The sequence below is a fragment of the Rhopalosiphum padi genome, chromosome 1 (assembly GCF_020882245.1).
Source record: "Rhopalosiphum padi isolate XX-2018 chromosome 1, ASM2088224v1, whole genome shotgun sequence".
NCBI classification, from domain to species: Eukaryota; Metazoa; Arthropoda; class Insecta; order Hemiptera; family Aphididae; genus Rhopalosiphum; species Rhopalosiphum padi.
The window spans coordinates 34921289-34935191 of NC_083597.1; the positions used below are offsets into that span (position 1 = coordinate 34921289).

Sequence of the window (13903 nt, forward strand, 5' to 3'; positions counted from 1 at the left end):
GAGTTAAAAAAGTTTAATAATATTTTTTAAACTTAAGTAGTACCAACAAAAACAATAGTAATTTTATAATTGGATTTAATATTTGTAAATTTGTAAATTTTAATTTGTATTTCGGTATCTTTTTTTTTTATTTTCTCAAGTATATTTGGTAGGTATTGTTTATGTTTTTAAATAAGGTAATGGATCAATGCCAGATTGATGGTATCGAGGAACTCAAGATTACCAATGATGTTCATCTTGAAACTACTAATAATAATATGAAGTAAATAGCAACATAAAATCTTACTATTTACCTGATTGCTAGCTTACATTTGCTATTTAATTTGTTTTTCAGATCAATCAGACACATTACTATCAAAAAAGTACATAAAATAATTTTAGTTGTGTAAAGTAATCAAACTACTGTTAAAGTCTTTATAAATTGTTTATACTTTTTAGAACACTTCAGAATCAGATCATCGTACTCCTAAACGTAAAAGTGATATTTCTAACTCAAACATTTTGAAAAAAAAAAAAAAATATGAGACTGCATTGGCTGCAATTTTTCCTGAAAATGACCAGTCATACTCACAATATGCTCAAGGTATCATTATGTTAAAAAATATTAAAAACATACAACCTACAAACTAAGGCCTAATATAAAAAAATAAAATAAAAATAATTTGCTGTTTGCAATTCACATTATTTTTAGAATAAAATCATTTAATTCAATAATAGCTATAATACAAAATATTTGTATATTGTTTTTTTACAGATTATGCTGAAGGATATATGAAAAAAATGCGAGAAAGATTAGATATTGAATCATTTGATCTAGCCATAAAACTTTTAGCATCTTTTGGGGATGCTGATGATAGCAATATTAATCTTTTATACGAACAAATAACAGAAGTATTAACTGATAAAAATGATGATTTAATCTATGAATTTTTAGGATTTTTACTTCCTGGACAAGCTTTATCAATTGGAAAATTCACAGATTATCTAGAATTAACTAGAATAAAGGAATTTATTAGAAAGTTACAAGTATGTGACTTATCTATATTGTCATCCTTCATTTTATTAATTTTCTATTTTCATTAGGTTTGCATGAAAAAACAACCAACTCAAGTTCGTAAAATATTAAATAATTTGTTTCATTTATCAAAAAGTGAAAATATTACTCCATTAGAAGTTCATACAGCTATGCTTCCTTTACTAAAGAGTAATCCAATTTTGGTTGATTGTTTTTTTCAATTAATCCCAACAGAACATCCTCCCGAGAGGTATGTAATATTGTTTTTATATTATATATCTTAACATTACTAATTGGTTGAATACAATTTCAGTTTTTTTTCTGATGATAATTGGGAAGACTTGGATATTGATCAAAGTAATAACTATGGAATAGATTATGAAGAAATAATTCCATCCGATTCAGAAGATCATACTCAATTAAATATATGTCATTGTATGTGTCATAAACCTGGAGATAATACACATTGTAGATCCTGTGGTCTAAAGGTATTAATACTTTTTTTTTAAATATTTAACACAAATTTAAATAAATATATCTTAGTATTATATATTTAATGTATCTTATCAACATATCTTTAATATAAGTTATTTTCCATTAATGCCTATGGTTTTTAATACCATTAATGATTTTATGATAATACAGACATACACTTTTAGAGACATTGTAATTAATATAATTATTGATTTATGATTATATATACTTTAACAATTAATGGTGTTATGTATTTAATATTATTGGATTTTGACCATTATATAGAAGAAAAGAAAAGAGATAAAATAATGCACATGACTTTTTTTAAATTGTAAAACCTTTATGGAAGATAAAATGTTTAACTGCCTATTAGGGAAGCATTATTATAATAAAAACCCATCAAAATAAGACAAGTTAGAACTGAGATTAGGTAATTTTAGACTTATTATTTATGTTTTATGTATGTGTATTATAAATATTAGGGTTTTTAATTAAATATAGTTATTGCTATATTCTGGTAAACTATTTCCTATAGTATGCATATTAATTATGTAATATTTAATAGTTTAAATTTCAATAATTCACGTTACAAGAATTTAATACTTTTAGTTTTATATATACAGTAGTTTGAATTTGCATTCAAGTTGTATGATCACATAATTCGATGGACAGTCAGGTTGTTGGCTATTAGTCGACTTATTTATCTCATAATGAATTAAGCAAGTGGTAAAGGTGGCCTCGAGCAGGCTGCCAACATACATCCCTACCCCCTTTGTTTTACTAAGTACCTATTTTAAAAATTATTATAATTGAATAATTTTGATATGTGATAATCAATGTATTTATTATGGTTTTTCATTTTTTTTTCAATAAAATAAATATTTAAAAAATAAAAATATGGAATGTATTGTGAAACTAAATTCTTTTTTTATAAGTTTTTTAAAGGTCGCATTTACTTTGATACTCTAGAAGGATTAAAATTAGCAAAAATAAATTTTGAAGGAGCTGACCCATCTATTGTACAGTCTAAGATTGATAAGACAGAAGAAAATATTACAGTGAAGCAAAAAAATAGAAAGAGTTTGATTAAAAATAGTTCTCCTGGCTCAGCGGAAGATATTAAAGGCAGCACAGGAACAGGTTAGTTTTCATAATTAATTTTACTTATGATTATATTTTTACTTATCTTAATTATATTAATAGAATCAGAAGAAGATCTGATTGATGTAAAACCAAAAAAACGTCAAAAATCAAAAGTAGTGCAGTCTTTAAAGCTAAAATTTAAAAAAGAAGAAAATCCTAAATGTAAAGATGAACAAGAACCAAACATTGAAACAGGAAAGTCTATTGTTCATGTTACTAATGAAGAATTGAAAAGCAGTGAGATGGTGTTTTTTTGTATTCCTAAAGCAGAAGCTAGTGTGAAAATTATACCCAAAAAGAGATTAAAAGTTGAAATTAAAGAAAATGCAATACAAAAGGATTATGAAATTATTAATGAAATAGAATCTGATACGGTTAATTTGGATAATTTTAATTCAGATGTATTTGAAAAGAATTTAGAAATTAAAAACGAAGTTTTTTTTGGATAAAAATGATGTTAATAATGTATCGAAAGAATTAAAAAAAGAATTTGATTTCTTACTTTCATCAGTTGCTACTGTTAATTTACCAGAAGTAGACATTAAGTATGAGCAATACCAATTACCAAACCAAATTAAAGAAGAATTTACTAGCACTAATATTAATAGTAATTCTTCTGAAAATTATAACCAATCAAGTAACCAGAAAAGCTTAGAAAAATCAAATAACCCTAAAATTAAACAAGAGTTTATTGAAGACTTAGACATCAGTAGTATTAGCAATAAGAAAGAATGTGATTATCATAAAACCCCAATCAAATTAACAGGAAGTAATTTGTTCCCCACTACAAAATCTGATATTAATAAAACATTACTAAATAAAAATATAACTTTAAAAAGTGACGCTATTGATAATTTATCCAAATGTTATGTTCATGTAAGAGACAGACGAGATAATAATGAATCAGAAAAACAGTTGATAAACAAATGGACAATAGATGAAGATAAAATTATATTACAAACTTGTAAAAGAGTTGAAGACATTGAAGTTTTATTAGAAACAATTAAAAGGCGAATACCACAAAGATCAGTATCTGAGGTATGGTTATTTTTAAGAATATTATACATCATATAATTATAATATATCTTTTAATTTACAGATACAAGAAAGGTTTACAACTTTGATGACTTTACTTGAACAGATGATTGAAGTAAAACAAAATTAACAAAGATAATTATTATATTATAACATAATTATTTGTTATTTATTAGAATAAAAACATACTAAAACAGTTTTTTAACATAGTTTTAAGTCAGTCTTCAAATCCAGGTGGTCTTGGTATTCTCTTATTTTCATAGTCTTCAAGATTAACTTGTTCCAGAAGCTTTTTATATTCAGTTTCTATTGTGACGCTGCCACGAGGTTTCATTTCAATACCTTGTTTCTTAAGTTCTTCTGGACTAATGAACTTAACTTTTCGATAATCATATCGAATCTGTGAAAATTCTCTTAAGCCAAATGATCCTCCAACAACTAATAAAATAAATGGTAATCCATATCGAATAAATTTATTTTTTAAAAAACTATCCAATGATTTTGAAAAATTGTCCATTGTTACGCGTTTACGAACACATGTTAATTAAAAATTTAAGTTTTCTTAAATAATTATAACGTAGTATAAAGCAGTGGCTACTAGATAAATAAAATTACCAATTGCGCATAATTCTGAAGCCTATAGCATAAGATTTCTGTGTCAATACTCAATACTATTTTTTATAAAAAATTTAATTCTGTAAAATATTATTATCTAAAGTAAACGATCTATGCGTTCAATGATAAAAAGGATAACCAATGAGTTCTAATGCTTATGAATATACTCTATACTGTCTATACTCTGCATTAACTATATAGTTAATATGATACTCTGTATAGTAAACAGCTGATGTAAAAAAATATTGTTGATAATATATCAAGCATTATTCTGTGATTATATTAACCTGATAATAGCTGAATTTTAATATTAAATTATTGAAATTCTATTTTAATAAAATATGAATTTGTTTTTTAAAATTTAAATTATAAAGATTTATAACAATTTTTAATAAAAATGAAAACGTTTAGCAAATGTATTGATGTATACGAATTACGAATCTAACATAATCTAAAGATCACAATTTAAGATAATTAATAAAGATATCTAAGTTCGTGATAATAACTTTCTAATTCATGATATGAAAATCGTAAAACGATTTAACTCGTAAGTCGTAATAGTATGTTATGAAATTATGAATGAACTACCCTCCCTATCAATGCCATCATCATTTTTAATTCAATGACACCATGCATTATGAATTGTAATTAATGATAATATCTAGGTAACTTATGAGGCAATACAACATACATTTATTATTGATTGTCTTGGCAGTAATTTAAATTTCAAATAAATATGAATTAAACCAGTTTCGCGGTCTGTTTAATTACTAATAAATAGTTAATTTCTCAATATTTAAATTTTTTATTCACAGTCAAAAAATCAAAATCATATATTACTACTCTGGTAAGTACACAACTATTTTTAAATTATATTATTTAATACCCACTACAGTATCTCTATATTCATAACATTAATTTCTAATTTTATTTAAGATAAAAATGGGAGAGCTTCCTGGAGAGTTCTGTAAGACATTTAGAACACAATACATCCATCCAACTACAAATGATATTGACTATGTAAAACATTTACCGTTTAACCTTGATAAAGGTTCATACAAGTCTGAAGACCATTATTTAGATACACAATTTCATCTTTTGCGCGAAGATTTTATTCATCCATTAAGAAAAGCTGTGCAGTATTATCGTAAAAATAAAACTACAGTCGGCATTAACCTGGTATGCAATAATGTATTGTTTGATGGTTCTAGAGAGTTTTTTGGAAACAAATTAGGTTTTATATTTAAATTTGATCCCAATGCATACAACATCAATTTGTTTATAAATGGGTTCTTATTACTTTTTTCTAAAGATGATTTCAACACATTTTTTGCTGGACTCGTGCTAAAAGATGACATAGAATACTTAAAACAAGGCATATTATTAATAGAAATGCTTGATAATATTGATATAAGACCAAACACGGTTTTATCCATGGCACAATGTGAACAATTTTATGTACCTTACAATTGGACACTCAAAGCTCTTCAACAGATGAACTCACATACGTTTCCACTGAAAGAGTATATAGTTTTTGCCAAAAACAAACACTGTGCACCTGAATACTTAAATGACATTAATTATCAAAAATATGATATTGATGATTACAAATTTAATATTTTGAACGATGAAGAATGGCCTACAGAAATTTATTTGCAACAAGAGAGTAGTCAGTATGAAGCGTTTAAAGCAGCATTGACTCATAAGTATGTTTTAATTCAAGGTGTTCCAGGCTCAGGAAAAACATTTATTGGTCAGCGAGTTGTAAAAGCAATGATTGAAAATTTATATACAACAGGACGACTAAAAAATCCTATTGCTGTTATTTGTAATAATAATCTTACATTAGATCATTTTTTAGAAGGTATCTTAAAAATAACTGACAAGCTTATCAGAATTGGTAGTCAATCAAAATGTGAAGCCTTAAAGAAATATAGCTTAAAGAAAATAGTAAAATTTAACAAATTAAAAATAAATAATGTTTTAGAAAAAAATTTAAAAGTTAAAGAACAAGCTATTTTAGATTGTTATGAGAAATGTGATAAATTGTATTTAGGTATTCTAGATTGGAGTATTTTGAAAACTGTGGTACCAAAAGTAGCATTCAACACTTTTATAGATTCTTGGGATTTTCTTAACTGGTTGTTTCATCCATATCCTGTGGATAAGATGTTTAAAAAATATAAAGTAGATCATGTAGAATGTCCTCAACATTGTCTCATTTTAGATGATGTAAAACAACATTTGTTAGAACTTACAGAACAAATTGCCGAGGGCAGTGAATATCATTCATTAAAAATTAAACAGCAAATTACTATGCTAAAGAAATTTTATGAATACTTTGAGTACATGTTATCTTTCGATAACTCAAAAGCAAGTCCAATTATTGTTGATGATATCCATTTAATTCCATCAGATCAAAGATGGATATTATACTATAATTGGGTACATCAAATTGTTAATGATTATAAGAATATTTTAATTCCAATATGGTACGAGTATAATGACTTATATAAGAAACTTGATGAGGATAGATTGACACAAACTATAGATTTACTAGATGATATTTATGTAATTGGACTTACCACTACTGGAGCAGTAAAAAATAAAGATCTACTAGAACGTTTAAAACCTCCAATTGGTAAGTACTTGTATAAGAATTCTAATATAATCAATTTAATTAAAATTTAAAAATAATTTTAATCATGATTTTATTTTAATTGTAATAGTATAAATATTATAGTAATATTAAATAATTTAATTTAATTTATTATGTTATTTGTTATTTATACTATGTATTACCTCTGCACTTTTATTATTTACTATCGAGTACTGATTTAAAATTAATGTATGAAAGGCTATTTTAAATTTATTTTATTGAATAAAACATGTTTATATATCAGTGTAAATTCAGTAGCTACCTCATTTTATTCTAAACCTAAAATTCAAAAATTAATAAATTAATGTTTGATTGTTTTATTTAGTTATTGTGGAAGAAGGAACAGAGACATTAGAACCATTCATAGTTGCATCATTGACTGAGCATTGTCAACATTTAATTCTAATTGGTAAATACTTGTTAAATATTTAATTTAATTTATTAATAATGATAAATAATATATTATGTTAGGTACTATCATTGATTATAAATACTAGTATATATTAACTGTAAAAAAAAAAATAAAATAATAATAATTTTCTTATACATTTAATGTTCAATTTAGGAATATATTTATTTGCTTAGCTTAACGATTTCAAGAGACTTTAAGATAGTTAATATAGTAATAGAAATACAATTAATTTAAATTAGATTTTTCAAACAAATTATGCGAAAAAATAACAATAGTCTGGTCCACAACAAGTGATTTACTCCCACTTTTATACTGTGTTTCATGACCTCACACCTGGCTAGCAGCCAAGCTAAAAGTTTAGCGTCTGTATGACAACCACATTATGAGCACTTTTTTTTATTAAAAAATTTAATTATCTTTTCTTGACCTTCAATTGTTATTTGGATGTTTGCTATACAATGGATACAGCTATATATGCTACTTTTTCTGGCTCTGATTGAAAGTAGAGAAATAAATATTCACTTTATTAGCAAAGCAATATATTATTCTTCATAAAGGATGGTTAGACTGTATTATAAGTTATAAGTAATGTATCAGTAAATAAAAAAAAAGAATTATTTTAATACAACAAATTTTTATACCTTATCTACTAATTTAAGTTTACAAGCTAACCATGACTACTATCTGTTAGCATATAATATTATATAATAATATACTAATACTACTGAGTACCGATATATGTGAATGTTACAAATATATTTATTTTACTAATGACATGATCATTTTTTCTTTTCTAAAAATTAATTTAACTTTATTTTTGTTTAAAATTCATTCAACTTAATAAATAGGTAATATTAATTTATTATATTAAATAACTTTTATTTGAATTATTTAGGAGACCATAAAATAGAACGTCCAAAGACATCATCATACACTTTGGCAAAAACTTATAATTTTAATCAAACACTTATGGAACGAGCAATAAATAATGGTTTACCTTTAAATCGACTTATTAAACAATTCAGAATGCGACCAGAAATAATGTCATTAGTCCTACCATCCATTACTGATCAATTAGAAAATAGCGAACAGACATATAATTTACCAAATATTATTGGAATAACACAAAATATGTACTTCATTGATCATAATATTACAGAGGTAATAATTTGTAATTGTTTATTGCTATTATTATTATTATGTTTAACTAAACAATTTTAATGGATTAGGGTAAAAGTCACATAAATTTACATGAAGTTAAATTTGCAATTGGACTTGCACGTTATTTTTGCTTACAAAATTATAAACCTGAAGATATAATGATTTTGACATCACATAAAGATCAAGTGTATGAACTTGTAAAGGTAAATTAGTTTAAAAATTCCATAGTTTTAATTATTTTTTAATTTGCAATGAAATTATAATGATTAGCTAAAAGATGAATCTTCACTTATTAAAAACATAAACGTATCATCTGTGGATAACTGCTCATTAAATGAATGTGAAATTGTAATACTATCCACTATTCATAGTAATAAAGGAGATACGGGATTTTGGAAACATGAAAATCGGATATGTGTGGCTTTAACAAGAGCAAAATCTGGATTATACATTATTGGAAACATAAGTAATCTTATTAGCCAATGTGAATTATGGAATAGTGTAAAAAGTTCTCTTCAAAGTCTATGCTCTCTTGGTATACTTATAATTATCATTATTTTTCTTGTTTATTTGTATATAACTATATTTTTTTTAGGAAGTGAATTAACTTTAGAGTGTTCCATTCATAAAGGAACATTATCAAAAGTTTCCAAATCTGAAGATTTTGTGAATCGAAAATGTCCTCGTCCTTGTCTGCAGCAATTAAAATGCAATCATTATTGTCAAAGTATTTGCCATACACGTGATCGTGAGCATATGTATATGTTTAAATGTAGGAATATAAACTGCAGGTATGTTTTATAGAGAACTATGCTAACATACTTGTATGGTATTAGTATATTATAGCATACAGAGTGATTTTCTTAAACAGCACTCATTATTTCAAAATCTATTAATGTTTTTGAAAATATTTTTTATCTTTATAATTTTTTGTTTTTACTTTTTTGAATGACTGACGACCTACAATTTTAAATTCATATTCTAAAACAGAATATTCTTAAAAAAAATAAAAATGTTTGATGAAAGAATCACTTAGTAAAATAAAATATATATTTTTATACAAATTTCATTCAAGTAAGTTTTCAAAGAGGGGTTCAGTGGGGCCAGCAGTGGCAGATTACGCATTTTTTTACCAAGCGGTAGTTTTTTTGGCACCCCATCCCTCACTTCTTAACTAGTCTGTATAAAATATTTCAACTTTAACTAGACAGATCGCTAAACTTTTGACTGCAGTTGTGACCTATATGGATACTTTTTCTAAAATATTTTTTTTTTTAATGACTATCAGTAACTTATTATCAACAATAAAAATATTATACATTTATAAATTTATATATACACAAATATTTTATTATAAGTTATAAGTTATAACCTTATACCGGATGGATATTTCTCTGGCTTTTGTTGAAGCAAACTTGTTAATTACTTCATCAAACTCGATGGTTTTAACGAGCTCTGGTTGAATATGTTTTTCTTTTTGATAATCAATTGGTACAATACAAGTATGTAATTGAACAAGTTTGTTACTTGTTCAGTATTAGTAGTATTACGCTTTACAAATCCGTACACACATAAGTTATAAGTATATCCAATGCTATCTACACAGTACACATGTACATATATTATATTTTGATTATTTTATCAATTATTTTGCTACCGCCTGCTACCACAGCCAACGTTTAACTTTATACTTTTTTTACATCAGCCACAAACTAGTCTACACTTAAATTTTGTTTGAAAATAGATTCAACCCATTGCTCCATTGGGTGCCTTTATAGACCCCGTGTAGATCCGCCTCTGAGGGTCAGTGGGAATATTCTTTAATTAAAAATAGTAAACTCAAGTTTGCTTTCCTCCCATATACTAATTATATAAAATATACATTGTGTATAAATTTAAAAAAAATATTGAATCTTTTATTACTGAAAGTTAAATGTAATTTTTAAAACTTACTGAATGTAACATTATTAATAGTATAATATAAATTAATATTAAAACATTAAAATACTATGAAAACCGTATTGTAATTTTCTATTAATTTTTTTTCAGATCATCTAAATCTCTAATCCGCTACCCATTAAGAGACATATTTCTGTTATTTTGGGAGTACAGCAAAAATATTATATATGATGTAATTAGGCAACCCATTTGAAATGTTTAACTGTGGTAATTTTTAACCTAACTGAAATTAAAATCAATTTTTTCTTTCACAATGTGATACCTAATAAATATAACTCGCTAGTCATACTATGTATAAATGTATTAGATACTAAGATACTATTTGTATTAATAAAATGTTCCTGAATTTATTTACATATTTATGTTTTTTAATAATCCTAATTATCATTAAATATACAGTTATGAATCTTCAAAAAAGTTTTTTAGAGTAGGCATTCAACCTATTTCAATAATCTTTTTTTCATAATGATTATCTGTAAACTATATTTCTAATAAAAACAAATATTGTATTATTTGTATTATATTGGCATATTGATGTATTTAACCTTAGATTAGTTTTACCTCACTTTGTGTATATGTATTAATTTATTTATTTTAAATTTTGACAGGCAGTAGCCCAATATAATATAAAATTATTTTGGTATACATTATAAAGATATAGATTTAGAAAGTAAACAATTTAAATATATATTAAATTCATTTAAAGTTATACAAAATGTAACTACAGTGGACACCACTTATAAGACTCATGAATATAAGGTACAGTTGCTTATTAGACTCAAAATGGTTTGGAACGGTCCGGATGTATCCTAATCAGGATATCCGATAGATATGTGTTATGTAAACATTTAAGCTTTATGTATGAATTTTGTATTGTAAATTTGTAATAAAATTAAAATGATTGAGCTAAACGTTAATATTTTATAACGACAACATTAAAAAGTTATGTATTATACGCCGTTAAATAAATAAGTTTGAAGTTTTTATATACATTTTATATAATAAATGTAAAATTGTTAAATTTATATGTAAGGGGTGCGGGAGCGAAGCCTTCTGCGGGCCTGTTCTATGTTTATAATTTTAGCCCCCCCTTTTCTAACAAGGCAAATTTACGCCTATGTTTATCATGCTGCTCAAAATCTAAAAGTAATAACTTACGTCTTATCAGAAATCATGTATACTTTTATTTCAAGAATGAAATATAATTATTTATTAATATACCTATTTTTAAAAACTATTATTAATGTAATATTTTTTGAAATTTGGGAGACTAGACTATACCTAGTATACCTACTATAATAATATAATATATATTATATATATATATATCCCTCCAATTGGTAACAAAATTAAAAATTCTTAAGGTGCAAACCACTAATTGCGGTATAAATGTATAATACTTTTTACAGATTAAAAAAAATTTGGATCTCCCCCTTGAAAATTCCTGGATACGCTTTTGCTATATAGAGAATAACTATAGGGTGACTAAGTCATTAATTGCTTAAACTTGTTTAAGTCTATATTATATTATACACAATAATTAGAATTTAGTCATAACGATGAATTTTAAGAGGATAAAGAAGCTGGTTTGTAGCTGCCAGCTGGTATTGGTTTTACAATTTTTGTTAGACGACACTTTTATGAGAAATATAACTGTTTCAATTTGTAGCTGTGAGAACGGTCTCTATAGTAGAAAAATGGATCTAGTTATAGTCCATTTTAAAAGGACAAAAATATCAAAGATTAAAGAAAACTCAAAAATACTAATTATGTATAACTTTTAACAGTTTTAACTATTAAACTACCTATGTGTCTATGTATTATAATTATATAAAATATATGTAAATCAAGCTGTGACAAAAACTATTTCAATTATTTTGTAGTGTCGGGGCTATAACAAACCAGTACCAAAATTTTCAATAAATTTAAATTTTACATCAATTAGTCAAATTATATTCTGTAGAAAATTGTACTATTGGAATAGCCAATAAGAACGTATGTGGTATTCTTTAACAGGCCTTAGTCTAACGGGCAGTATAGGGCCCAAATTTGGTAGTAAGAAAAATCAAAAGGGCAGTTAACTTTATGAATTTGGGCAGCTTAAAAAATATAATTTTCCTTATACCTACATTAATTGAATTTCTACTGAGTATTTGAAATTTGTGTAATTTATAAAACCAACTAAGTACCTAATAAGTAATAATTATGTAAGTTTACAATCTTTGTTACTTCGATAATTGATTAATAACGAATCGTTCGTCTACTTTAACATGTTACCTTTAATATATGGGATCCAACTGATCCAAGACCTGCACTTTTATTATGAATAAACTCATCAAACCGACGATTAAAAGAAACTTCCAAAGCACGAAAACAAGGTTGGTTTAAAGACATTTTTTATCACTCGTTGAATCCGCAAGGCTTAAACACGATGTCCTAGAAGAGGAAGATACAAATTATTCAAAAAAAAGAAAATTTTAAACATAAAATATATTTTAAATTTCATTATTTATGTACAGTAAAACCTCGATAAGACGGAGTCGCATGGGACCATGAAACTTTTCCGTGTTAAAAAAATTAAATTTGAAAAACAGCACCGAAGAAATTTTCAGTATTAGATACCAATTACCAGGGTTTCCGTTTTACTGAAGTTCCGTGTTATCGAGATTTTACTGTATTTTAATTGTATTGTAAAATTGCAATTTGCAGGTAATTAATAATGTCTAATAAGTACAAAAATTATAAGTATAATATGTGTGTTGACATATTTTAGTTATATATTCACTACCTATGTATCGAAATGTTTGCTGTTAAAAGTATTTTTACGTAATAAATTATAAATGTATATATAACTGGGATTACGTAATAAAAAAAATTCAATTTAAATAGTGGTATACGTACAACGGAAAAGATCAGTATTTTTTAAACAATTTTCCACATAATACTTTTTCCAACTTCTAAAATATTAATATAAATATTTTATATATTTTTTTTTATTTTTTTTTTTTGGGGGGGGGGGGGGGGGGGGGTAAGTATTATAATCCATATAAATTTCATAAATACATTTTCTGTGTGTTTGGGCAGTAGGTAAAAATCCTTAGAATAAGCCCTGTTCTTTAATTTATTTCGTTTATTCGTGTTATTATTATGTGTAAACACTGTAAACAGTTCACCGTTTAGTATTATGCATAATATAATACATGTATTTAAAACACATTTCTATGGTATATTTACCTATAATAAAATTTATGAATGCAATGTATTATTATGATCTTGGATTTTGTTCTATGAAAATTAAAAATTAAAATACGGTGGCACCTCAATAATTTGAGATTCAAGGGAAATGCAATTTTTTAGACTCATCAAGGTTTTCGACTTGTCAAGGTTTTAGGAAATATTTTGAAAATGTATGTACGAATATTAAAGTTTT

The 13903-nt window shown here is 25.3% G+C and overlaps 3 protein-coding genes across 3 annotated transcripts; 2 read left to right on the forward strand and 1 right to left on the reverse strand.

Annotated features, from left to right (window-relative positions):
- Window positions 1–16: 16 nt before the first annotated feature.
- Window positions 17–3872, forward strand: LOC132921100 (uncharacterized). Its single transcript, XM_060983939.1, is given in 10 exon segments — window positions 17–262; window positions 335–362; window positions 439–583; window positions 755–1026; window positions 1084–1265; window positions 1329–1503; window positions 2425–2629; window positions 2693–3069; window positions 3071–3670; window positions 3732–3872. Coding segments are annotated over 10 exon segments (2151 nt in total). The 5' UTR covers window positions 17–161; the 3' UTR covers window positions 3798–3872.
- On the reverse strand, window positions 3807–4454 carry LOC132921168 (cytochrome c oxidase assembly protein COX16 homolog, mitochondrial). The gene has a single exon (XM_060984035.1). It carries the CDS (start codon window positions 4182–4184, stop codon window positions 3885–3887), a length of 300 nt encoding a protein of 99 aa, XP_060840018.1. The 5' UTR covers window positions 4185–4454; the 3' UTR covers window positions 3807–3884.
- A 148-nt stretch (window positions 4455–4602) lies between these two features.
- On the forward strand, window positions 4603–10823 carry LOC132921037 (NFX1-type zinc finger-containing protein 1-like). Its single transcript, XM_060983853.1, has 8 exons — window positions 4603–5129; window positions 5219–6923; window positions 7267–7350; window positions 8249–8514; window positions 8583–8717; window positions 8785–9049; window positions 9110–9305; window positions 10564–10823. Exons 2-8 carry the CDS (start codon window positions 5225–5227, stop codon window positions 10664–10666), a joined length of 2748 nt encoding a protein of 915 aa, XP_060839836.1. The 5' UTR covers window positions 4603–5129; window positions 5219–5224; the 3' UTR covers window positions 10667–10823.
- The last annotated feature ends 3080 nt before the right edge of the window (window positions 10824–13903 follow it).

Excerpts from the sequence above, each read along its gene's own strand:
- LOC132921168 (XM_060984035.1), bottom strand. The coding sequence starts at position 4,184 with ATGGACAATTTTTCAAAATCATTGGATAGTTTTTTAAAAAATAAATTT.
- LOC132921037 (XM_060983853.1), top strand. The coding sequence starts at position 5,225 with ATGGGAGAGCTTCCTGGAGAGTTCTGTAAGACATTTAGAACACAATAC. Across the intron at positions 8,515-8,582 it reads TTGATCATAATATTACAGAG|GGTAAAAGTCACATAAATTT; the intron begins GTAATAATTTGT and ends TTAATGGATTAG. Across the intron at positions 8,718-8,784 it reads AAGTGTATGAACTTGTAAAG|CTAAAAGATGAATCTTCACT; the intron begins GTAAATTAGTTT and ends TATAATGATTAG.